Source organism: Charadrius vociferus, unplaced genomic scaffold (assembly GCF_000708025.1).
Source record: "Charadrius vociferus isolate BGI_N301 unplaced genomic scaffold, ASM70802v2 scaffold1225, whole genome shotgun sequence".
Classification (NCBI taxonomy): domain Eukaryota; kingdom Metazoa; phylum Chordata; class Aves; order Charadriiformes; family Charadriidae; genus Charadrius; species Charadrius vociferus.
In genome coordinates, this window is record NW_009648336.1 from 152,237 (window position 1) to 176,866 (window position 24,630).

The window sequence follows — 24,630 nt, forward strand, 5'->3', positions numbered from 1 at the left end:
GCAAAAATGAAGAGCTCTGGCAAGAGAGAAGGGCGTGGGAAAACTCTTTGAATTAGAAATAAGCTTCAACTATCCTATTCTTCAGCACACTCTGGGGCTGTTGGGGTGCTAGTAGCTAGAACTGGTGTGAAGACCCTTTGTGAAAATGGCCCCTCTGAGAGGCGAGAGGATTGCCGAAAAGTTGGGGAACTATTTCAGTGTAGGTAGAGCATCTGCAAAGAGTTCTTTGCTGTTTGAGCATTAAAAATGAAAAATAATCTCTTACGACAAAAAGCTTGTTTCTGCAGTGAAGTTGATTTTTAGGCTGTAGGTTAAATATTTTGAAAATAGTTTAAACTAAGACTGACTAAATAGCATAAGAGTGCCAGAAGCATATGGCATTCTCGCATAATTAAGCCAGCTATACAAGTTGTGTTCATGTGATCCTGCAGTGGTAGTTGGAAAAGAAATGCGATTATTCCATGTCTTCATTTCTGCATTTAAACATGAAATCAAAGAATGAAAATTAGATATTTTTCCAAGCTATGTTTAAGCTTTCATCCTGGGCTCTGATGCAGGATGGTGGAGTATAACAACAGCAGTGCTGAACAGGCAGCTGTTGGCATATCCTAAAGCTGAGCAAGTTAAGCCCGCTTTTGATATCCTTAACAAGATGCCTTGTTTCTAAAGGGATACTCTCATCTATAACTGCTTTCTTTCCTTCTTGCCCAGGTCAATAACATTAACCAGCCTTTAGAAATAACAGCCATTTCCTCTCCTGAAAACTCCCTGAAGAACTCTCCTGTTCCTTACCAGGACAATGACCAGCCCCCGGTACTGAAAAAGGAAAAGCCCCTCATTCAGACCAATGGCGTTCATTACTCTCCTCTAACATCAGACGAAGAGCAGGGATCTGAAGACGAGCACAATAGCAGCAGGTGAATACACGGGCATAGGTTTCAGGATGAGATTTCTCTGAGAGCTGTTAACAGTGCTCTAAACCGGAGAGGTATGTTCGGGCTTCTTTGTTCCCTTTGCTTGGAGAGCGATTCCATTATGCCCACGCCTCTTACGCGGCTGAAATGGTGAGCAGGGGAGGTATTTAGGAAGCGGTACATGAATGTGGGAACCTACTGTTACTGTGGTTGTGAGGCTGGCAGAGTCTGCCCTCTGAAAGAATTAGTGTAGAAATGATTCTTTTTTATTTTTCACGACGTTGCTTTGTAGGAGTACCGAGGCTGCGTGTGTAATCTTTAACTAAGACTCTGTCTCCCCCTCACTCCCAGTTTCAGCGTGATTCCAAATTTTTCACTTCCTGCCCCAAACTGTTGTGTTGCTGTGAAAACTGAGTACTCGCCACCTTTTGCCTGCCTGTGGGGTGCAATTTTTTTCTTGTTTATGGTGTTGGAAAAGTAACCGCTATAGAAACATGAGCAGCAGCCTACTGCTTTTTGATAAAGAGCAGCAACAGTGAAGTCCTCTGAACCTGCACTAATCTTGGCAAAGAGCACAAATTCTGTAATAGCTTCTACATAAAGTTTGTGGTGGATTTTTTTACGCATTTAAGTTCTTTTAGTAACATACAGCTTTCTAGCTGACTGGCTTTATATATTGAAGTCAACTGTGAAGCCGTGAACATGTGGAAGATAAGGGTTATGAGGGTAAATGTGCAACAACTGGTCTGCAATGAGTGGTGTAACCTTTTTATTTTCCCACTAGAATTGAAAGGAAAATTGCAACAATATCATTGGAAAGCAAATCTCCACAGAAGACTGTTGAAAATGGTAGGTGTGAAGAAAGTTAATTATTGTAATGGTTGGACTCGGGAACGAGTGTCTGCCACTGACTGAAGTTGTTTGTGGGAAGCAGGGCTGTTCTGTGCTGCTGAGCAGAGTGCAGTTCTACCAGGGCTTTGTGTAACCATAATTAAGAGAGGTGGCTGGTAATTACAGATTTGGGGTCAGTTCTTTCTGTAGTCAGAGGTCACCAAAGATCTGATCATTTTTTTTCACTGACTCGGGGTTTGGGGAGGGATCCCATAATCCCAGACTGGTGGGGATGGGAAGGGCCCTCTGGAGCTCCCCCAGTGCCACCCCCACCAGAGCAGGGGCACCTCCAGCAGTGGCACAGGACGGCGTCCAGGCGGGTTTGGGATGGCTCCAGAGGGGGAGACTCCCCCACCTCTCTGGGCAGCCTGTGCCACTGCTCTGCCGCCCTCACGGCAGAGAAGGTCCTCCCCCGGTGGAGATGGAACTGCCGATGGTCACCTTTGTGCCTGTTCCCTCTTGTCCTGTCACTGGGCACCGCTGAACAAAGACTGTTCCCATCCCCCTGGCACCCTCCCTTTAAGGACTTATCAGCATTGATAAGATCCCCCCTCAGTCTTCTCTTCTCCAGACTGAACAGCCCCAAGTCCCTCAGCCTTTCCTCATCAGAAAGATGCTCCAGTCCCCTCATCATCTCCGTAGCCCTTTGCTGGACCCTCTCCAGCAGTTCCCTGTCTCTCTTGACCCGGGGAGCCCCGAACTGGACACAGTGCTCCAGATGTGGCCTCCCCAGGGCAGAGCAGAGGGGGAGGATGACTTCTCTCCACCTGCTGGCCACACTCTTCTTGATGCACCCCAGGTCACCAAAGATCTGACCAGTTTTTCTCTGACTTGGGGTTTGGAGCTGTAGTACAAAGACTGAGGAAAGGGTAGATCAGCATTCTCAAACTTTTTCAGAGCATTAAACTAAATTTTAAGGACTTCTAGGTGACTTCACAAATATTTCTGCCTTGAGATCAGAAATCGAATTACGGACTGATAAAATGTGTGCGTTGAAAGATAAAACCCTGTTCTTAACAGGAAGATTCAGCAAACGCTGTTTTTTGACATTTATCCATTTTTTTCCAAACTAGGCGGCAGCTTATCTGGGAGGAAGCAAGCACAAAGCAATGAGAACATGAATAGCAGTAAATGGAAATCTACTTTTTCACCAATATCTGACATCAACCTGACCAAAACTTCAGATAGTCCCTTGCAGTCGGTTTCATCTCTGAGCCAGAATTCGCTGTTTGCCTTCAGGCCGTCCTCTGAGGATAGCCTTGCCATCGACGCCAAGATCACAGCACACGCAAGGAAAAGCGTTGCCATGCCCTCGTCTGGGGCAGATGGGCTCAGCCCGAGTACAAACTCCACTAACGGCTTCACATACAACGGTGGACTGTCAACTGACATTGGTTTACACAGCTTTATCGATGGTGCTTCTCTTCCGCATAAGGCTTCAGATGTGACGACTTCCAACTCCTCCCTGGGTTTCCAGTCGCAGCGAAGCAAAGATGTGGGGATATCGGAAACAAATCCTTTTTTGAACAAGAGGCAACTCGAAGGCCTCAGCGGCACGAAAGGAGAAGACTTAAATCGGTCGGGGGTCAAAGGCAAAGACATCGGCGAAATAAGCATTCGTGCTGGGGGTTCTTCAGAAAAAAACTCTTTGCAGCATAACGGAAAGGTCGGCAAAGGAAGGGACCGAGATGTGGAGTTTAAAAATGGCCACAACCTTTTCATTTCTGCTGCTGTTTCGTCTGGTGGCCTTCTGAATGGTAAAAGCCTTTCTACTGCTGTTTCTTCAGCAGGCAACCCAGCATCTTCTGTTCAGGCGCACCATCCTTTCCTAAACACTTTGACCACTGGATCGCAGTTTCCCCTCGGCCCCATGGCCTTGCAAGCAAACCTCAACTCGGTGACAAATTCCTCAGTATTGCAGTCCTTATTTAATTCAATGCCAGCTGCTGCCAGTCTGGTCCACGTGTCATCAGCTGCAACCAGACTGACTAATTCTCACACTATGGGGAACTTCTCTCCTGGGGTTACAGGTGGAACAGTTGGAGGTAGGCAGAACTCTTTCTCTGGTATAAGACAGGGCCTAAAGGAAAGTCTGACGCTGCCTCTCCAGGGGTGAAACCCTTTCATTTCTGCAGGATGTGAAGCAGAGCTGTCCCACATAACCAGTTTCCTCTATCTCTCGGAAATGCTAGGATGAGTTCAGTTCCCCACAGTGCAATCTCATGAGCTTTGTCTACTAGATGAGCTTGTTCTATCACCTTAATGAAAGAATACACCCAGACTCTGTGATTTCCTAATGTATGCTTGTTCAGATGTTGCTGTGTTGGAACCAACCTAGGTCTGCCTGCAGGTAAAGATTTAACTTGTCATGGTACCAAGTTCAGGATGTCTCACTTGTCGTCTTGAGTAAAGGTTGAGCTTAGGCCTTGAATGGATTTAGCGTGATCCAGGAAGAGCAAAACATCAGTGCCTCTTCAGAGGAGATGGTGTTGGGAATTGTGTAGCATTCTGGCTCTTCAGTGGGCACGAAGAGCATTTCTTTGCCAGGAAGGGCAGTGCCATATGCACCTTGTACTTCTGGGATTCTGTACAGGCTTGGCTTCTGTGGCCCAAACCGGAGACAAGCTGGCAGGACTAGAAGATAGTCTGAACCTGCCGTTTACTAAGTGTCCAAGGCAGTTTTTCTTACCTGTCCATAATCATTCAGGCACCATGTCGGGAAATCCTAACTCTCACATCTCTCAGCATGTAGATTTGCTGGAAATACAATCTCCCCTCTGCTGCCCTGTAAGTGGGAAAGCAGGAGGGTGGGGAGGGAAGAGCAGCAGTTTGAGTCGTCAGACAAACAACGTAATCTCATCAAAAGTCTGCCCGTGTGGTATAGAACTGACAGTTCTTGGGTCTGACCATTTTCCCTTGTGGCATTTAGAGGTTGGCAGTAGGAAAGGTAAGTGAAATCTCTTGTACCTCCTGGCCTGCACCATTGTCTCTCATTGCTTGCTGCCTTCTCATGCTGCATATTTTTGTATGGGGCTGTAACTATTATAATTTTGCTTTTTTCTTTTTTGTTTTGTTTCTCTTGTCACTTGAGACTGTACAAAGCCCATCTGTTGAAGCTGAGTTTTTCTCTCCTGTTTGCAGGTATTTTTAACCATGCGGTGCCTTCTGCCTCCTCTCCTCATCAATTTGGAGCCAGTTTCAGCAGCAGTGCTGTCTCTAGCAGCACAGTGCTAAGCTTAAACCCTCTGCAGGCTGTTGCCAGCACCTCATCCTCATCCTTCCCACCCCCTTCCTCTAATTTAGTAACATCTAGTGAGACTAGATCTGCTCAGCACCTCAACAGAGCGCCAGTGCAATCTGTTTTCCATTCCCCTCCGCCCCCTCCTAACGTTTCATTGCCCCCACCTCCTCCATTACTTGCTTCTAACCCCGAGCCCCCGCTTCTGCAGAACCTGCCGCCCATCCCACCTAGCGAAGCTTTTTTGCCATCCTCTTCTGCTGCTTCTGTCCAATCTGCTAACGCTTCTTTGTCTATTAAGCTAGCTTCTCTCCAGCACAAAACCTCCCGCCCCTCCTTTACAGTCCATCACCCGCCTCTGCCCCGTTTGGCGCTGGCACAGTCCGCGCCCATGATCACGCAGTCCAACGCCGCTGGCACCTCCGCTATGTGGGTTACACTTGGCATGCAGTCTCCTTATGCTTCGCACCTTTCTGGGGTTAAGCCACGATAAAGAGCTTGCTTAGCTAACAGTTCTTATTTTGTAAGGTAAGGCTAGAGACAAAAAAAGAGGAGTTTTGTACAAGATGCTGAATGACGCTTCTTCCTTTTCAGAGATAGGGTGGGGATGGGGTCTGTGAAACAGAGAAGCCGCTAAAACGTGGGAAGCAAATAATCTGATGGCAGAGGATGGAGAGTCTTAATGCTCTCTGTTCTGGGAGTCAGGATTTCTCGACAAGGAGTGCTCACAGTGGTAACTCAGCTCTGTCTCTTCTGACGTTAGGATTACGTTCAGGTTGGGGATCACTTTGTGAAAATGTTTATTTCTGAAGATCAGTAATCAGGAGGAAATGTCTATTTTTAATATGTTTTTATATTCTTACTGGAAGTGGTTGTTGCCTACTTTGATTCCCCCCTCCCCTCTTCTTGCCCTGCGACACAGACTGTTGCATCTCCACAAGTCCATGTTCGCATAGCGTTAGGGCGCGTGACGGTGCTGCTTCATGACTGTATGTGGCAACATGGTGGTCTTGTTTTTACCCTCAGTCAACAACAGCTGCTCTAAATAATCATCAAGTTAAAAATCTCTAGGTTACAAGCTCCAGCTTTGTCTTGGAGAGCAAATGCACTGGTCTTGCGTTGCAGTTAATGTGCCCTCTGCATCACTGGAAAACACAACCACAGGTAGCAAAGAAGGGTTGCGATTTATCTGCACGCTGCAGCTTTACTGGACTTGCCTGCTAGGGCTAACAGTAGCCATCAGATGCTGTATGTATGCTCACCTGGCAATCGCTGCCTTACTGGCTAGACTGTGAACGAGAACATAGGGAATCCACAGGGATCACTGTGGTCCGTGCTTCATAAAGGCCGGGGCCATAGAAGAGAGGAGGGTTTCCGCAGACTGTATGCGTTATTGCTGAAGCAAGTATTTAAATGCTTTTAGATTCCAGAATAAAGTGTACCACCACAGAGTTGGGTACTGTTGTTAATGGAAATACTCTGTGGCATCCTGATGTAACAACCTGTGCTTGCGAAGTTAACTCAGTGTGTTAGGCCCCAGAGCTCGCTCCGTGCTTTTCTTGTAGGTCTTTGATGTTGTTGCTGTTCACTGATACCAAAGCTGCGTACGATATATGGTTGAATGCTCTTTGCCGCTTATAAACCGTATGACTCAATTACAATATACCTGAGAGATTCTTTTGACTGTGCATTGTGTATAGTGTCTTCATCCTCACATTGCTCCACAGACACAAACAAACCCTCATTAGGCTTTTGTGAGGCACGTAAGTATCACCCCCGTCCTTCTGTACGAGACAGGGAGGCTGAGGAAGAGTTTTGAGTAACGTGGTCCCTGCGTGCCGGCGGAGACCAACAGTGTGATGTGGTTACAGAATGGGTGTGAAAGACACTGAATAGGAACAAGATGTGGGGGGAGAAGGGGTGAGGAGGCTCAGGCTTTGGGGGTTTTGGATACACGAGCGACTTGAGTGAGAACAGCGTGAAAGCCTTCTGCTGAAGGAGTCGCCCTGCCTGGAACTGGGGTTATATTGGGCTAGACTCCGTACCGTGGGATGTGACGGTCCCTGTCACAAAAAGGTTCTGAGCAAAACAGGTGAGGCACAAAAAAGGACGTACGGAGAGGAGTAGCTGGATGACAAAGCTGGATTGTGGAGCAAAGGAGCAGAAGTAATGCTGCCAGGAGATGGTGCGTGACAGACGTACCGTAGTTGTGGTCCCACTGCATGTGACTGTTGAACGTAGGTCAAATATTTGAGCGGTTTCATTGACTTCGGTGTGAATCCGTGTGCTCAGAGTCCTTGAGGAGCCAAGGCTGAAATCTGAAATCGGGGGCTAAAATAAACTGCTTTGCTTCTCGTAATGTTTCTCCCCCAGGGTAATAAAAAAATGCGAAGCAGATTAGTGTGCTCTAGAAAAAGGTGCGGTACTGAGTGGGGGAGTACTTTCCTTTTCCCCCGACTCGAGGTCAGTTGCGGGAGGACAGAGTTCAATATGGTGACGCTGTCAGAAAACTTAAACTGCAGTAGCCGGGAGGGGCCACGTGTCATTCCTGGAGATGTCCTTTCTGTCTGGTGGCGGTTGGGTCAAGAGTTGCTCCCGAGGTCTTGGAGCAATGTAGAAATGATTGAGACGTCTAACACACACCAGAGTTTTGTCTTTTATTTAGATGAGTCTCTTCCTCTCCTCCTGTTGTGCAGGTAACTAGGATTTCTACCTCAACCCAATGTGACCTATGCAAGGACAACGTGGACCAACTTCACTCGGCTTCCACTGAAAGGTGCTCACCTGGCCTGTGCAGGGGTTTCTACTCTCTTACTACTGGACAAAATAAAAACATGAAAAGACCTAAACAGAGAAAATATTTACTGTGAATCTGAGTTTAAAAAAAAAGAAAAAAAAAAAAGAAAAAAAGGAAAAAAAAAAAGGAAAAAAAAAAAGGAAAAAAAAAAAGGCAAAAGAAATGCTTAAAGCTCCAGTTTGTATTGTTGATAGTTTAGATAAAGTATTTATCTTTTTTTTTAAAGTGAAAAACAATTTTGACTTATTTTATTCCACCTAGAATCACAACTACAACTTATTATTAAATTCTCTGAATAATAAAGGACTGGCACACCAGCAGAGATGTAAAGAGCCTCCTCTCGGTGCTATTTCACCCGTCAGAACTGTGCCTCTCGTTTGAATCCTTGGTGCTGAATTTGGAGGGTTGATCAATGCCAAACCCAGTTCGCAGGAAGGTCTGCAGTTTATTTATTCAACTTGCTCTGTTCATATACCAAAATCCACTCGGTTTGCAGCAGTGTGAGCTACAGAGAAAGGCAGTCTTCTGTCTAAGGTTTTGTTTTAATCCGATCTGAGCCAGGCGCTCTGTTAACTGGGTGGTTTTTAATTGTGTCCATTACAAGGAAGAACTGGGGACTCCCCTCTGGAGTGGCAGCTAGAGTACCTGGGGTGGCCCGGGCGAGCTCGGCCAGCGCAGGCACAGTTTGAGCAGAAGAAATTCCAAGTCTTTGCCCCATTCGAACTACTTCCCTGGGCCATTTGCTGTTGCTGGTGGCACTCGAGTCACTGTGAATTTTGGTAGATTGTTTTTGGGATGTCGTTGGCATACGAACAGGGCGCAGAATCGCTGGCATTGGTCAGGCCCTTTATACCGACGGTGGGAAGACTGAACGTAGTGCTTCTGTACTGGTGCAGGCAGCAGATTTTTCTCAGCTTGTTGGTTTTGTTCCGAGTACAATGTATTTTGTTAGTAGGGTTTTGATACTTGATTCAGAAATGGCTTAGCCGTGTACGTTTATTGACGAAGTGCATTTTGCTTTTGTATTTCTTTGCTTTAAGTAGGTCTAAATGGTAGTTCACAAAAACACCACAATCTAGCTTACCGTGCTGCCACACTATCGAACTGGTGCAGTTAATCGTATTGTGACTTGGTGTTCTGTGTACAGAAAGTGCCGCTCGGAGCAGCGGCTGTATTTTATAGAGATGTGATGAAAAATTATAAATTTCATATACTTTATTTCATTTATTTTTAGATTGTACAATGCACAGTAAACTTGTAAAAACTTATTTATTCAAGTGCACAAAGTGAGGAGAAGGATGATCTATTAAGTAGAAGTCACGCTAGTCTGTAGTTCAGACTGAACCAAGCGCCGATAAAGGAAACTACAGTAAAAGAAGGGGAATTGCAACAGCAAAATGACTAGAAGAAAAATATTTAGGCTTTGGGAAACATCTGCCCGCTAGCCCCGGTGCTCTGAGGGACAGCATTGACCGCTCTGCATCAGGGGCACTCGCTGTCCTTAAATCCCTTTTAGGTCACTAGTGCTCCCTAAGGAGTCTCCCACCTCCAGCAATGGGGTGTTCGCCTTGGCCTGAGCCCCACCAGCCCCTGATGGAGCATCCCGCGGGCACAACGGGCTGGGCTGAACGCAGCAGCTCTTTAACTCCTGCCTCTTTCTTTGAAGTAGGCAAGATACCTCCACCCTCAGGTGCTCTCTCCTGCTGCCTGGATCTGGGAGGAACGGTTGTGAGCGCCGTGCCGGCCGTGTTCAAGAGGGCGATGGGGGGAGAGGAGCCGTAGCAGCTCCTACCCTCCACAGACTTCAGTTCCACCCTTTTCTCTGTACCTCATCCCTGGGCATCTTAGTAGAGATTTAGGACAAAGTGCAGTTATTTTGTTGATTCCTAAGCGTGTCTTCCATAGGCAGCCTTTGCGCGCAGAAACTGCTCATCTAACTTTGCCTTCTTATTCACTGGAAGGGGTTGATAGCCCTGGAAGTTAGGGACGCTTTGGAACTGGTTTCTGCTTTGCGTGTGGGAGAGGTCTTGACAGCGGTGCGCCCTGCTGAGTTATTAAGAGCAAGATGAAAACCTGGAAAAGGGCAAAAACGCTCAGAGGGTGATAGCTGAGGAACATCCAGTAGCTTCTAGTAGAAGCCGTACACAGTTTATGTCCTGGAATCCAGGAGGACAATGTAACCCAGATGTTTTGCAGCTGGGAGCTGGGCAGCTCCAGCTTCTTCCAGATCCTTGGGTAACTGGAAGTCCCAGACCTGCCTTAGCATCCTTCCCAGCAAACGGCAGAGTGCTCGGGGCTTCGAAGGCTTGAAATGGGTAGGCTGTGCCTGAGCCACGCTGGAGGGGCAGCAGCCTCAATTGCATCTCCCCCCTGTCTTTTATACCCCGGATGAGAGAGATGAGGGAATACAAGTAGAAGCTTTTATCAGATCCTTTTCTGAAATGGGACCAAGATGCGGTGCTCCTTGGACCTCTTGTGCCCCTCCTTCTCAAACCCCCAGCAAGAGAACTCGGCCATCCCTTGTTCTGTATGGGGAGGGTTCACTTCTTCTCATACCCACGGCGCTCCCAGGACGTGAGCAAAGATGCCAGTTTGGAGAAGGAACCAAGGCATAGAGCTCTGTCGGACCTGCTGTGCTTTCCGCCCCCTCAAGGCCCGTACCGCCCAGGTGGCTCCTGGCACTCCTCGGCTGAAGACGACGGCCAGGTCCTTGTTGCAGGAATGACGTGCTTTGCCTCCAGGTTTGCAGCATGTCAGGGATCTTGCTGGGGAGCAAGACAGAACTGTCAGACATGGTTTAGTGGTGGCCATGGCAGTTAGGTTTACGGTTGGACTCGATGATCGTAAAGGTCTTTTCCAACCTCAATGATTCTATGACCCTTCAGAGCAAAGGCCTCGGATGAGGAGTTTGTCATCTACTCTCTGGTGGGTTGTGGAAGAGCAAAACCCCCTCTGTCCCTCAGTGTCCCCTGCAGTAGCGGCTGCTTTGGTGATGGGGACTCAGCCGGTGTCTATCGCAGGACTTGCCCACGAGCAGCCATCGGAGACGGGCAGCACAAGCCCGCTCGCTGTAGCTGAGCACACATGCGCTATCAAGACATTTTCAACAACTCGGCATTTTGGAGTCTGTGACTCCCGCTGTCATCCGGGAAGGCCAAAGGAAACCAGACGCTGACCCAGGAATAAAAGTGTAGTTGAAACATACTTGAAAGGGATTTGGCCTGCCGGCCAACCTGCTGAGCATCTGCTTCGGCCTCCCAGGGGCTGTTGGGACCGGCCCTTCATCTACCTCTGCATCCCCTCAGCGCTGTCATTCCCAGTGACCCGATGATTCCAACTTGGCAGCCCACGCTGCAGGAGTCTGGAGCTGCTCTGGCCTTGCCGGTGTCTTCCACCCACGCCTGATACCGTTGGCACCGTCACCTTGCGATGCATCGCGTCATTGCGATGCCTTTCGCTTGTGTGGCAGCTCTGATCTAAGTCTTGGTAGGAATCCCTGCTGAGATGCGCTTCCAGGAAGACGCCTGACAAGCCAATTCCCATGTGAGATGATGAGCCCAGCGAGGGGCGGTTTGGGACTCACTATTGCGTTAACCGGGAGATGTTGCCAAGAGATCTGTGTTGTCGCCTGTCCCACTCCCTGATCTTTATCGCTTTGCTGTAATCTTGAGCAAGTTCAACTTGTTTCTTCTCTTTCTGCACCACGGGGAGAGCAGTTCCCTTGCTGCAGGGCTGCTGGAGGAGCAGCTCTTGGAGATGTTAAGATCTGATCCATATGGCTACAAGAATAAGACCCTCATGACCCTACTGTACGAGTGCTGCACCAGAGGTCTGAAACCTGTTTTCAATAATTGGAGATACTTTTGAGTAATCAAAGCCAAACAGCCTGTTCCAAAAAGGAATTCCTTCTGCGTTACCACATCCTGCTGGGTCCAGTCGTTTCGTGGCTGTCACACATGTTCCTTCTCCTCCACGCCGCTGCTGCCAGCGAGGGGACTCGTCAGGAAGCTGAAATACATCTTGTCGCGCATATGTTGCCAAAAAAAATGGAACTTCCTGAGCGTTGTGCTGAGCAAAAACCTGTGCCCCGCTGCTAAATGTCAGCCCTGGGGAACGAGCCTTGTGCGCTCTTCCTTTTTTGGTGATTTGCTGCCTCTGGCTCGTGCTTGCCGGGTTCAGTCCACGAAGACCCACCGTGCTGTGAAACTGGGAGCGCTCCAAAAGCGCTGAACCTAAACTGGCCATTTGCTGCAGATTAGTCACTCTGCAACAATTCCTCCGTTAGCCAGGGGCGCGCGGGGCACCCAGCACTCAGATTGCTCTGCTTTTCACGTAGCTGAGGGAGAAAGCGGCTGGGAGACGAAGAGGTTTGGGTTGCTGAAACCGAGCTGGTGTGCAGGATGGAGGGGGAAGTCGAGCTCTCCCAGCGTTGCCTCTTGTTTTGGGGCAAACAGCGCGGTTTCCTTTAGGAAGGTGTGGATTGGTCTGGACAACCATAATGCTGGGAAGCGTCTTCACCCCTCTTACTCAGGTTGCAGATGCAGTGGGAGAGAGGTGAAGGTGAAGCTGCTTTTTGGAGAAGCTGCCGACAACAGGGAGCGTTGCTCATCCTAGACATACGTGACATTTAGGGACAGAGCGCCATCTCCGACTAGTTTCTTCTAATAGCAGGGACTCCTATCTCCCTGGCCAGACAAACATAGAAATATTTTTTTTGTGCTTCCATCTTGGGTCCTTCCTTCCTAGTGCTGATAGCCGCTTTATCTTCTAGTGCGTGGTTTGTCCTCACCCTGCCGTTGGCGGGGCTTTGGCTGGGCTCAACCTGGGTGGTGAAGCCCAAATTCCCTCAGTGCCAGGACTCGCTGGTGGGATGGGCGTGTGGAGATGGAGGTGAGCCCGTAGGGTCTGGATCTGTCATTGTACCTACGGTCGCTGAAGTACCCCAGGCAGGAAGGCTGCATCGTTTGATCGTGAAGGGATCTACCAGTGACCGGTTTTGTGAATCAAGAGCTTTCGGATCCCCGGGACATGACACTCCTCAGCCTGAAACTCACCCAACTGTTTGTCACTTGTTGAAGCTCAAGTCGAAGTCTTGAGTAGTTTTTTTCTTTCTTTATTCAAACTTAATGCCCAAGCAAGTATCTTCCTCACTTGAAATCTGCTGAGCAGATGGGTTTCAGGCTTGATAAGCTCTTCTGTTGCATCCGAGTCTGACATCTCAAAATGGAGCATTGCTTCAACACCGCGTGGCCACCGTGGCTGGTGGGGGCTGACTGCATGGCTCGGCGCAGCGGGATCGGGCACGTGGCTGCGTGTAGGCACCTCTCTTCTCCCTGCTAGGGACAAGAGTGTCCTTCTGAGTGGCCTTGGTGACACTTCTTCCTCAGTCCCCTTCTTCAGGGGTTGGACTAGATGACTTTTAAAGGTCTCTTCCCACCCAAACTGTTCCATCATTCTCTGTACGGCCTTATCTGGGCTTGTTGCTTTGCCTCGGAAAATAAATGGGAGGGGTGGGAGCGGGAAGGAGATGGATGGCAGCCAGATCTGCCTTGCCTGCTTTTATTGCAGCGCAGCGTTGTACCGAACGCAGTGGGGCCGCAGCAGCGTTTGCAGGTCGGGCACTCCCCACCAGGGTGGATTTACTCCCCGTGGTGGTGAGGTTCTGCCCCATCCCAGCCTTCCCTCCCTGTGCCGCGGGGTTTCCCCCGCTGGGAGAGGGTCTCTTGCTCTGGAGTAACGAGGCCGCGGACAGGCGGCTTGGGGTTGACTCCAGGGACCCGTGTGGTTTGATTCTTGCTAGGATTGTGTATTTAGAAAGCAGCATCTGCTCCCCACCCCCCCATTATTTTTCCACTCTGAAGAGAGTCCAAGCAGAGGAGAGGCTGAGCAGGGGAGAGCACCAGTGGTTGCGGAGCTGGTATCTGCGGCAGGGCATGGGTAGACTTGGCCCTCCTTCAGATGATGGTTTTTGGTGGGACATAGAGTCACTGGCAGTAGTTTGAGGGCCAGCGCGTGCTTTCATCTCCTCTGAGTTTATTCAGAGGGCCCCCACCTCTTCATCACTCCTGTGGCTCCGTGGGTGGCCCTCGCATGAGGACCGCCGGGACCTGTGCCCTCATGATGCTCCTGTGGCAGGGACGTGCTGGCCCCGGGTGTTCCCCAGTGGGTGGCGTTGGGGCCGCGGGGTGGCTCTGCGGACGCGGGAGGGCTGCAGGATTGGCCCTTTGCGCTACCAAAGGCCGCCCGGTCAGCCCGCGGTTCCTGCTCTGCTCCAGGCTTTGCCGCATTGCTGGAAGAGGAGACTTCCAGTGCTGGGAGCTTCTTTTCAAGCTGCTGATGGTGACTCCCCTCCCGGCTGGACTTCCCCGTGTCCTTCCTTCCCCGGCTGGGTCTGGGGTTGGTGCTAATCGCCCCCGAGCACTAGCAACAAAGAGGCGTCCCATGCCAGAGCCGGCTGTGCCGATTGCAGAAGAGCCGTTTGTTAGGACTGGGTTGGTTTTGTCCCAGTGCCGCCGTAAGGTGGCTTTGGTCGATCAAGTCCCAGTTGCTTTCTGTGCCGAAATCAGTCCCTTTCATACAGGGTATGGAAACCTGAAGATTATTGACATATTTTTTGTTTTTCTTGGAGGGAGTTATCCCAGCTCACCCCGGTGGCTGTCTTGAAAAATTCTGCTTTTGGTTTTTTGGTTTTGGTTCTTTTTTTTTTTTGCCTGAGCCAAAAGCAGAAAGAGGATTAAGCGTTGGGAACTCCCAACGCCGATTCCTTCCGTTCGGGAATGGACGTTGTACAGTGGACTGCAAACCAACGATAACATACTTTAAAATCACAGTTTAGAGAGAAGAAACTAGACAGTGTTTTTGTGAACTATCTTTGCAGCACTGAGGGGAAAAAAAAATAATCACAAGAAGTGGATATTTGGGAAGCACAGCTACGTAGTCAGTGTACGAGTATTTGAAGTTTTATGGGTGTTAAGAGTTTTTTCCTCCTTTCTTTGCTCCAACATTTCCGTAGCTCGCATATCAGGTTTTCACTAAAAGATGGATTACCAGTTTTAAAAATGTTGTTGTGCCATATTTTATTTATCCTTATGCATTATAAATATATATCTATTTAGACTGAATATTGCAGTAAAAGATGCTATTGTTGCGAACTTCAGGGCTTAAACCCCAGACAAAAAAGAATGGGAACTACTTCTCCAGTGTATTTGCTGTTTGCGACCCTCGTGCTGAAGAGGTTTCGTAAGTTTTTATAGTTTAAAATCACATCTTAAAATTCCAAGTTTTACCACGTTAACCCTGAAGTTCTCAAGTGTTGTGATCCTTTGGCTTTTTCAAGGTACATCTGGTGGCTTTTCTGGTGCGGTCGAATCGTTCTTTAGCAAGGTCTTGTTTCTGGAGTTGATGAGGAAAAGGTGGAATGGGTTGATCCATCCTGCTTGGCTTTTTTAACCTATTAATCTTTTAAGCGATCAATTTCAAATTAAAAAAAAAAACCACCAACTTTTTAGGTCTCTGTTCTACATAAACTTTTTAGGAGTGAGAGCCTGCCCTCGCTGAGTGGGACTTTGATGGGGAAAGCGGTAGATTATGAGGTTGCTGTTGCTCAGGAATTGATAAGTAAACTTTTAACTACTAATAAAAATCCATTTTTCAATGGATTTTTTAAAAAACCCATTTTCTTAGAACAGTGATATGGGATGTTTCCTAGTGAATAGGAATTAGTTTATATAATTTAGCCTCTTAAACTGAATTATTTAAAATTCAAACTTCCCCTAATTTATCTTTTTTTTGTTTGGTTGGGTTTTTTTTGTTTGTGTTTTTTTTTTTTTATACCGGTAAGTTGTCCTGTCATTCCTTTCATTCTTCCATAGAAGTAGCGTGAATTCTTCTGGTGTGTATATATGTATGTATAATATATATATTTCCACCCTGCCTTTCTAATTCTCCGCGATGTAAGAGTTAGTTTTATCTCCCCTCCCTCCACTTAATTTCTTGTGTCTTTACCTTGATTTGTAATTGAAACGATGCTTTGAAGTTTGGTCTTTATATTAAAGTGTATGTATTTTAATACACCGTCCTGTTGTGGAGTTTCACTGCTTCAGCAGGGCAGGTGCCACCAGGCCACGGCACGCGGCGGCCGCCGAGGAGACGAGACGTTCTGGGGCAGCGGCCGGGCCAAGCCGGGGCACAGACCGCTGCGCCAATTCGCCTCTGGCCAAGCTGCGGACAGTTTGGCTCTCGGGGCTCAGCATGCAGGTGACGGGACAAACCCACCCTCGTGACAGTGCCCGTCTCCCCTTTTAGCCCGTAATTTCACCAGCATGAAACAGACCGGCCAGGCCATGGATTTAAACCTCGGCAGCGATGGCCAAGCTCATTCGCTGTGGGATTGTTAAAATGAGATGAAGGCTCTGTGTCACCGAACGCGTGCACAGCTCACGGCTCTCGGTGGGTTTGTAGGTGTTGGAAACGGGTCGCAGCCACAGTCTGACCCATCTCAGCTTCCTAAACACGTTTGTCACTCAAACCACTGCCAAGCGCTCGGCTCCAGTCACGAAAAGCCTCTAACAGATGACATTGTGGAGCCGTCTGGAGGAGGTGCTTTGCCTCCAACTACCGCTCCGTCTCGTGGGCCTGAAGGCGCTGTCTCTTCACAGCATCTGCCGCAGTGCAGCTCGTAGCTCCTCCGCGGGTGCTGACAGCCGCAACACCTCCTCCAGCGCAGTGCCATGGCGCGGGCACGGCGGCCACCCAGAGCCCGCTACAGCCACCTCTCCCCAGCGAAGGCGGTGGTTTCTTACAACAGCTCTGAGTGCCATGAAGATTAAAACAAGTTTTTATTGCCAGTGTTTACTGTACAACAGATAAATGGCTTCAGTACGCGTTCAGGGAGGCTGCAGACAGCGCTCGTTGGAACAGGCCACTGAAATACAAAAAGCGTAGTGACCAGAGTGTGAAAAAATGAACAATTGTCTATAAATCACCAGCAGTTGATGCAAAGTGTGTAGAAGTACCATCTTCCCTTACTCCTGAAACCTCACCCAGTGTCCCCGTGCTATTCCAGAAGTTGATCTAAGTAAGTTACTGGGCCTGGCGCCGGCCCGCGTAACTCTTCACAGCATTTGTCTTACATTCAGATAAGAAATGTCATTGTTGCCTCTTAAAGAAGTGTTGGATTATCTCTCGCTCACCCAACTGTTCCCTATAACATCTAAAAAAAAAACAAACCTAAAAATGCCCATTGTATGTACAGTGAAGGTGGTGGGTGTCAGCTCTGCCTTCGGAGAGGACACGAGCTGTAGTCCGGGAAGGCAGACGGCTGAGAACCGTTAGGTGCTGATGGTGGCCGGCAGAAACGGCGCGCCTCGCTGTAGCACTAGAACTTTGTCTGCTAGAAATGACCGAATGTCGGCAGAATTCCCAGGGCTTTGTTTGTAGGCGTGCTGACTTTGCATATTGGAGAAGTCACTAATGGTGACCTTCGGGGAGCCAAGGAAGGACGCGGAAGTTCTGCCCCTGGAACTGGCTGGCAGGAGCTGCCGAAGCGTTCGCTGCTGGTAAGCCAACGCGGCGGCCAGAGAGCTGTGCTACCTGCGGCAGGGGAGCTCTGCTCCGCTCGGCCCCCGCTACAGGAGAGGAAGCGGCTCTGGTTATCCTGCCGCCGAGCCTGGAGCGCGTCCATCTATCCATCCGTCCGCTCTCGAGCGACCAGACAGACGAGTCTCTTTTTCACAGTAAGTAAAGCTGCTGCGTACCCCACCGGCATGGCAGGAACATGCCTCTGCACTGAGGTAAAGCAGAGTAGGCTTGTGAGGATTAAAATGCACTTTAAAGTCATCTGAGGACACTAATTCCCTAAAGCACAAGCTCTTGTATGTTCCTGCTTTTAATCCCTCATCGCTGCTTCTACTGGAGTCGCCATCTGTCTCCAAAACTGCTCTATTTTCTGCTTCCACCCTCTCATGCCCTCAGTTTATTATGCAGGACAGCTGCCCCTCTGCTTATTTTTTTGGTAATTTCTGGAGCAAGCACCTGGAACCATTGGAGGGAAAGGAAAAATCTTGGCTTTGAGGTTAAAAATAAAGCATCAGTGCCATCTGCCACTCTCCTGGTACCCAGCAGCATGAGGTAAAGAGGGAAGGGCAGTCCACTAAAGCCTGCAATATGGGCTCTCCTTTCGGTGTCGATTCCCAGCCAAAGGGGAAGAGACCCAAAACTTCCCTTCAAGCCCAGGTCACAGCCCGGGCTGCTCCACCCCACCGCGCTGACCACGGGCTGGTGAGCTGCAGAGCTGCCTTCCTGCGAGCCGAAAGCCGCAAACCCCCAAAGCTCAGGCCACGCTCTCCTGCTGCCTTCACCTGCCCCAGCAGCGAGCAGAGTTCCTTCTGGCATCAGCTGTCTGACACTGTTACCTGGGACCTTCCCAAGGGGCCTTTCCTGGAGCTCTTCCTGGTCTAGTTCCAGGGGAGCTGCTGCAGCTGCATCCCATCAGGAAACTGGGTCTCCTGCTGCCCTGGGTGCAGCTGTGGGGAGCGTCTGTCTGTCCCTCATCGTTGGGTGCAGTTTTCCTTCCAGCAGCCCGAGCGATGGCTGAAGGTGCAGAGTCTCCAGGAGAGACTTTGTTCCCTAACGCTTATCTCTTCGGTGCAGGAGCCCCAGGGAAGGCAGCCCTTGTTCCCGGCAGCTCGCTGTGACCTTGGCACGCAGTTTTCTGGTCTTTCCCTTTGGACGCTCACAAAGGGGAGAAAAGCTGCAGCAATGGCTCAGGGAGTGAAGTGTTACTGCTCAGCCTTCACCTGCTCCCCGGGCCTTAACTTCTGCACGCCCTGAAGCTCAAACATCCGGCCAGAGCGGAGCAGTCCCTGTCTTTACAAACCCCTCCATCTGGCCTTCCTCTCTGGGAAGGTAACTGCCCAGCTTAGCCCAGCCCACACCGCTGCTGAGGGAGCGCATCACAACACAGCTCGCAGCCCTCTCTTCACTCCCTCCTGCTTTGCAGCTTTCTTCTCGAATGCCATTTCTGAGAGTGCTCTAATGGTTTGGAGTGTGGGCTTCAGCGTGCCTCTAGGGATTAGCACCACCTACCCAGAGAAGGGAAAAGAAGAAAACAACCCCCAGAGGCAGGTGGTAGTGGCTGCAGACACTGCTGCCTTGACACAGGGGAGCGCGTTCCCCCTCCCCTTCAGCCTGAGCGGTGGCTGAGTTCTCCCCGTGTTAAAGGAAAGCTTCCCCCTCCTCCTTGCTCCACAGCTTGGCCATCAGGCTCTGCAAGCAGGTCTCAGCAACCGAAATGGCTTTGGAATGAACACGAGGGCATGACAGGGTTAACCCTGCAAGCACGGCAATGCAGTCAGTTGGAGCATCCTCTTACAGCAGGGAGATGAACAACCCTCCATGGCTGCCTTGACTGCAGGAAGATCCTGAGCCATGAAAGCTGAGTAGCTCCCTGTGGGAGAGGGACAGGGAGAAAGAGGAGGGCCACAGCTGGCTCAGGGGCTGCCCCAGAAGCTGCAGGCCAGTAGGTGCTGGGAGCTCTGTTCAGTCCCTGCCTCCCCTGCTCTCCCTAGGGGCCAGGGTGCTTTTGCTCCCACCACCGCAGCAGCACCGTGTCAGCTCAAGGGCACGGTCTGCAGGGAGCAGTTAAGACCGGCTGCCTCCACAGGTGGGGCAAGTGGGAATGTGCAATGAATTTCCTTTAAAAAAAAAAAATTATAGAAAATTATTTGGCTAATAAATTAAAAAGTCACTTGGTCACCGCTGTGGGGAACTGGTGCTGTTCTTCCGGGGGGAGCTTGGGGGTGACCCTCTGGGGCGAGCGCAGGGCCAGAAGTCAGTTCAGCCCAGGTGAGGGGATTATTGCTTGCGCGTTCCCAGCTGGAAGCGGGCTTCCTCGGAGATCCCGTACTGCTCCAGGGGGTCCTGCAGCAAGAGCACAGGGAAGGCAACAGTGAGCCGCAGCCAAGGGGGGAGGCCGGCAGGACTGTCCCTCAACCAGCCTGCAGTTCGGCGCTGGGCTGAGTGCTGATTCCCAGTCGTGTGCCGGATTTACCCCGGTCGAGCCCCTGGCTGCTGCGTCTGGTGCAGAACGTCACGCAGCCCTTGAGGAGGAGGCAGCAGGTAACCAAGGTTCGTGGGCTGCAGTCTGTCCACTCTGCTTAGGATGCTCTGAGGAGCCTTGCAGAGGTGTGAGCAGCATCTCAAACCACGTACACTCTGATGTGGCCAGGGCTGCCCGTGAACTCTTCCAGAGTGGGAGTCCGGGCTAGCCCAGGCCAGACCTGTCCGGCTACAAAGCTTGGGCTGCTCCACCACTGGAAGGGTGTGCCTACAAGGGCCGGAGCTGAGCACAACACAGGCTCCTTGGCAGAGGAAGACCCTCAGGTCTGGCTGTTGAGACCGCGGCTTCAGGAACTGGCTTACTACGAGATCTCTTTCATACATGTGGCAGCAAACAGCCTTGTGCAGGGCAATTGGCAGGACCTGAGATCGCCAGCCCCTGCTCCAGTCCAAACCCATCAGTCGCCACTTGACAGGCCGACTTCAAGGGACTCACCTTCCCTGTCATTTTCTGGATCTCATTCCGGTAGAAAATCAAGCTCCTCCTCATGAACTCATAGCTGTAAGACAAGAACAGACCATGCCACAGGCTGACCAGAAAAGGATGTGGAGAAGTTTCAGATGCTATTTAGAGCTGAAGGGAAGCTTGCTTGGGAGGAGATGACCGCTTTCCTCCCTGCACTCACCACAAGCTGATCCCAGAACACAAACGGCACAGAGCATACAACGCAGACCTCACGCTAGTGGCTCTTCCTACCTGGCTCTCTTGAGTGCCTCGATCCACTCCTGACACTGCTCTTCACTGTCACATTCAAAGCAGTATTTCCTCTCCGGCTCCTCCACGAAACCTGCCAGAGATAAGGAAAAGGCTCAAGGGAGGTCCTGGCAGAGCTGCCCGTGCTCAACTGTCTCCCTCCCCAGCAATAGCCAGACTCTGCCAGGCCACAATTAGCGTCTCTGTTCAACTAAGATGATCTGTGAACGAGCTGGTAACCCAGGGCTCTGCCCCCTCTCCCACAGCCCGGGTGGCTCCTGGCGGGCCCGGAGCAGCTGCCCACAGTGTTTGTCAGCTTAGAGCAGCCAAAGACTTCGAAGTTTGTCAGCTTAGAGCAGCCAAAGACTTCGAAGAGGAAAGAGCGGCTTCTCAAACTGAGAGCGACAGCTCAGAACTGAACCAGACCAACACGGCCAGATTCGGGACTGAAACGCCTTGAGCCTCCTTGCAATCAGTCACCAGAGATTTAGTAACCAAAGCGGAAAATGGCCCCGGGGAAGTGATTTTGATATATGCAGAGGGCAGCCATCTGAGGAGTTAATCGCACTCGCAGAAGGCGCTGACCTGTCTTTGCTCGAGGCTTTGGGGCATTTGGTACTGTGCACAGTGGAAAGCAAGTCCCCATGCAACTCCAGTTCTTTACCAAGACAGAATCAGGACATCTAATTAATTACATTGTCCCCAGAGCTCTGCTCTTTAGTACACAGTCCACAGAGATCCAGGCTGCTGCTGTGAAATAACTGGGTCAGACTGCAGCAAACCCCTCAGGGCTGCTGTGTGGGGACACAACCTGACACCAACTGCTGTCAGTTTTAACACTTTTCTCATGAATCCTCATACACCAGAGCCCCCAACAGTCCTAAACCCCCCGAAATTCAGAGTGCGGTGCTTAGAGAGATTGCTACGTTCAGGCAGTTTGAGGGTCCTTTGGAGACAGCGAGAACACCATGTCTCCCAGCTAAAAGAGGAGACAAGGCTCTGCACAGAAAAGCAGCTGTGCCAGACAACCAGGCCAAAAGATATGGGGATGGCCTTGGAGAAACATCCTGTTATTTTTGCCACATACCTCTTGCACAATGATTAGTTGTTGGATGAAAGGCTGCTTACAAAGGACGACACACCACGAGCCAGCTGGAGCCACGGCTATCAACACAAGGACAAACAGCGTGGCGGGAGGACTGGTGCTAGATTAGCCTGACAGATGGTTTATCTGAGGCTCGCTTCTTTTTGATAAAGTGCAATAGCACAGAAGCAGCAATCTGTCAATACCAAACCCTCCCAGAGAGGGATTTCCACAAGCACTGAGCCGTGGTCTGTCTGTTCTTACTGCTTCTCTCCTCACATGCAGCTGTGCAAATCACACAGACACTTTCAGCCAGCAATGAAATACGGCCGTCCTCGGGATGGGGGACAGCAGCGCTGGAGTAACAACCGGCAGCTGAGCAGGAGAAGGGCTGAGGAGCACTAACCCCACTGTTAGCAAAGAAACCGAGGGAAAAGCAGGAACTAAGCAGTACATTTCCTTTTACGTAGCACTATTTGCCATAAGGGGAACGCAAAGAGAATGCACACGCAGAACTCACTGATTGAGAAGACGTTCTCCTCCTCTTTGGTGATCCTGCAGTGCTCCAGCAGCAGAGCTCCAATGGGCTGGAAAAGACCCGGAGAGAAGGTTTAACCCACGTCGTCCACCAGTGTGACACTGCTCTGAACCCAGAGTTTTCCTTTCAGTGCCTTTTAAGCACATTTCATAACCTGGTGCTATTTTTAATGTAATTCAGTCTAAGTGTATGAATGTTCCATATTCTTTTAATCAACCTTTTTGTGTCTGCTGACATGCTACATTGTGCTGGTCTTACCTGTAACACTTTGCATACATTAATTAGGTGTTCAACTTTTCTACTTGCTCAGATTCCATCTGGGCTTTAGCATTTATTTCTGTGACGTAAAGACAGCGAAGAAGCGTACTTCCTTGCCCAGTAAATCCAACAAAGATGAAATATTTAACATGACACACAGAACAACTCACATTGTACTTTGTAAGAGCGCTCCTGAAACCTTGCAAGAGGTTAACAACAGCGTGTTGATGAACTAGAACAGCTCAGGCTAAACAAACCAACGGTAGGTACTATTTGCTAGCAGCGCACACTGAGCAAGGACACGAGGAAGCAAAGGGTGATACAAGCCACAAACAAAAGCAAGCCACAAGCAAATTCTTTCGTCCAAGCTAAACAAAATGCGAGAGGCAAATGAGGGAGCAGGGAAGATACTGAAAAACCTGGTTTACTATGCGTTGCTGACACAACGGTTTTACATTAGCACCCTCCACCTACCTGCAGAACTATTTTTGATCCATTCAAGACCACCCCCTCCCCTCCATCAGAACACACGAGTGCTTACAAATAACCACCAGAAAAGAAGAGAGCAGAGCAGCAGCGAAGGAGGCATGCTGTGTCCTCAGAGCCTCGTCCTACACCAACGCAGGAGCCACAGGCACGTGCCAGAGCGACCGCTCAGCGTCTCGGCCCCACCCAGAGAACGGCAACTGCAGCTCTAGCGAAGCAGCGATTAGTGACTGCGCTTCAGCACAAAGGAGAAAAAGGTGTTTCTGAAAACAGGAGCTCAGCCATTACCAGGGTAAAATATTTATGACGGAGTAAGTCTAGCAATGCCACTAGAAGCTTTCCAGTCCCTTTGTTTGTAGCACCAGCATGCACACAGCACCTTTATTCACGCACATTATTAAGATTGCTTTTCTATTCATTCTCCAACAAGAGAATCTCTAGCAACAGTTATCAAGGGATTAGTTAAAAATCAACAGATCTCAGCAGCGGCAAAGCCAGAAACAGAACCCAAAGGTGCCATCCCTCATTTCTGTTTTTCTAGAATGATGGAATCCCAGGTTGGAAGGGCACTCAAGGATCATTTGGTCCAAACTTTCTTAGCAAAAGCCCGGTCTAGACAAGACGGCCCTGCGTCCTGTCCAGCTGAATCTTAAAAGTGTCCAGGAACGGGGGAAGACCCAAGCAGGGCTTCTGCATGCCCAAAACAGCAATACTGACAGGGTCTGGCCACAAAAGTTGCCCAGTAACAGTGAGCACTGTATGCAAGTAAAAGTCCTGGCATAAAAAAAGAAGAAACAATGCTAATTCTTCTCCCAGGAGAGCAAACTATAAGCATACCCTTGCAGTTTGGCATGATAAGGCACAGTGCTACAAACAAACATTATACAGACTCCACGTTTTGCAGTTTTGGGGCAACGTTTAAAAGATTTCATTCCAAGCTCACAGGAGAAGCACCTGGGTGTGGTTAGATGGGAGCGCTGCTTCTCACCCCGAGTTTTCACCGAGTTGATGGAAGAGGAAACGTGGGTGCTGTGTCCTGGCTCTGGCAGCCTGTTACCGGACCCTTTTACAAAGCCCACGCAATCAATTCACAGAAACAGAATAGAGAGGGAAGCAAAAAACCAACAACAAAAAAAGCAGATTCCACACCTCCGCTTCATCTGTCCGGAAATAGAAGAGAAAGTTGACAACAAGCTTCACGAGGCGTTTCTTCACTGCAAAGAAAAAGAGCATTGAGGTGGGCAGAGTGGCAGAGGGAAGTCCCTTCCACCCCTGCCAGCACCCAGCATGGCACCCATTCAACCGAACCACAGGGTCACAAAGTCACTTTGCAGCTTTTCAAGTGGCTTCTGGGCAAACAGTGTCATGGACATGCACACGCCACAGCTGATGGGACCTCAGCCGCTCCCAGGGAACACTCCAAACCCTGGGGGAGGCCCTGCCTGGGGCTGCCAGCACAAATGTCACCTCTGAGGGACAAAGTCCACCAGAACACTGCAGGTCCTTTGGTGGAGGAAAGGCCCAGGACAGGGGAAGGAGTTTCTTTAACGTTTGTACTCCAGCACTGGTTTGCAAAGAAATTTGCTTTGAGATTTCAGGAAAGAGCCACTTCT

The 24,630-nt window shown here is 49.9% G+C and overlaps 2 protein-coding genes across 2 annotated transcripts in view; one reads left to right on the plus strand and one right to left on the minus strand.

The window, feature by feature from the left end:
• DOT1L (DOT1-like histone H3K79 methyltransferase) overlaps window positions 1–7,949 on the plus strand; it is a 56,076-nt gene extending 48,127 nt beyond the window's left edge. The window contains exons 25-28 of the mRNA XM_009885053.1: window positions 712–917; window positions 1,699–1,763; window positions 2,879–3,850; window positions 7,740–7,949. Of these exons, the coding sequence (XP_009883355.1) occupies window positions 712–917; window positions 1,699–1,763; window positions 2,879–3,850; window positions 7,740–7,747 (1,251 nt within the window). The 3' untranslated portion in view covers window positions 7,748–7,949. The remainder of the gene's footprint in view (window positions 1–711; window positions 918–1,698; window positions 1,764–2,878; window positions 3,851–7,739) is intronic.
• An 11,744-nt stretch (window positions 7,950–19,693) lies between these two features.
• On the minus strand, window positions 19,694–24,390 carry PLEKHJ1 (pleckstrin homology domain containing, family J member 1). The gene is made up of 6 exons (XM_009885054.1): window positions 24,345–24,390; window positions 24,167–24,231; window positions 22,256–22,322; window positions 20,655–20,745; window positions 20,394–20,457; window positions 19,694–19,759 (listed from the first exon to the last, which is right to left on the minus strand). Exons 1-6 carry the CDS (start codon window positions 24,388–24,390, stop codon window positions 19,694–19,696), a joined length of 399 nt encoding a protein of 132 aa, XP_009883356.1.
• Window positions 24,391–24,630: the final 240 nt, after the last annotated feature.

Coding starts and splice junctions, on each gene's coding strand:
- PLEKHJ1 (XM_009885054.1), bottom strand. CDS start 24,390: ATGTCCATGACACTGTTTGCCCAGAAGCCACTTGAAAAGCTGCAAA. Junction 22,323..24,166: donor TCCGGACAGATGAAGCGGAG/GTGTGGAATCTG, acceptor GGTCTTTTCCAG/CCCATTGGAGCTCTGCTGCT. Junction 20,458..20,654: donor GAGGCACTCAAGAGAGCCAG/GTAGGAAGAGCC, acceptor CTTGTCTTACAG/CTATGAGTTCATGAGGAGGA.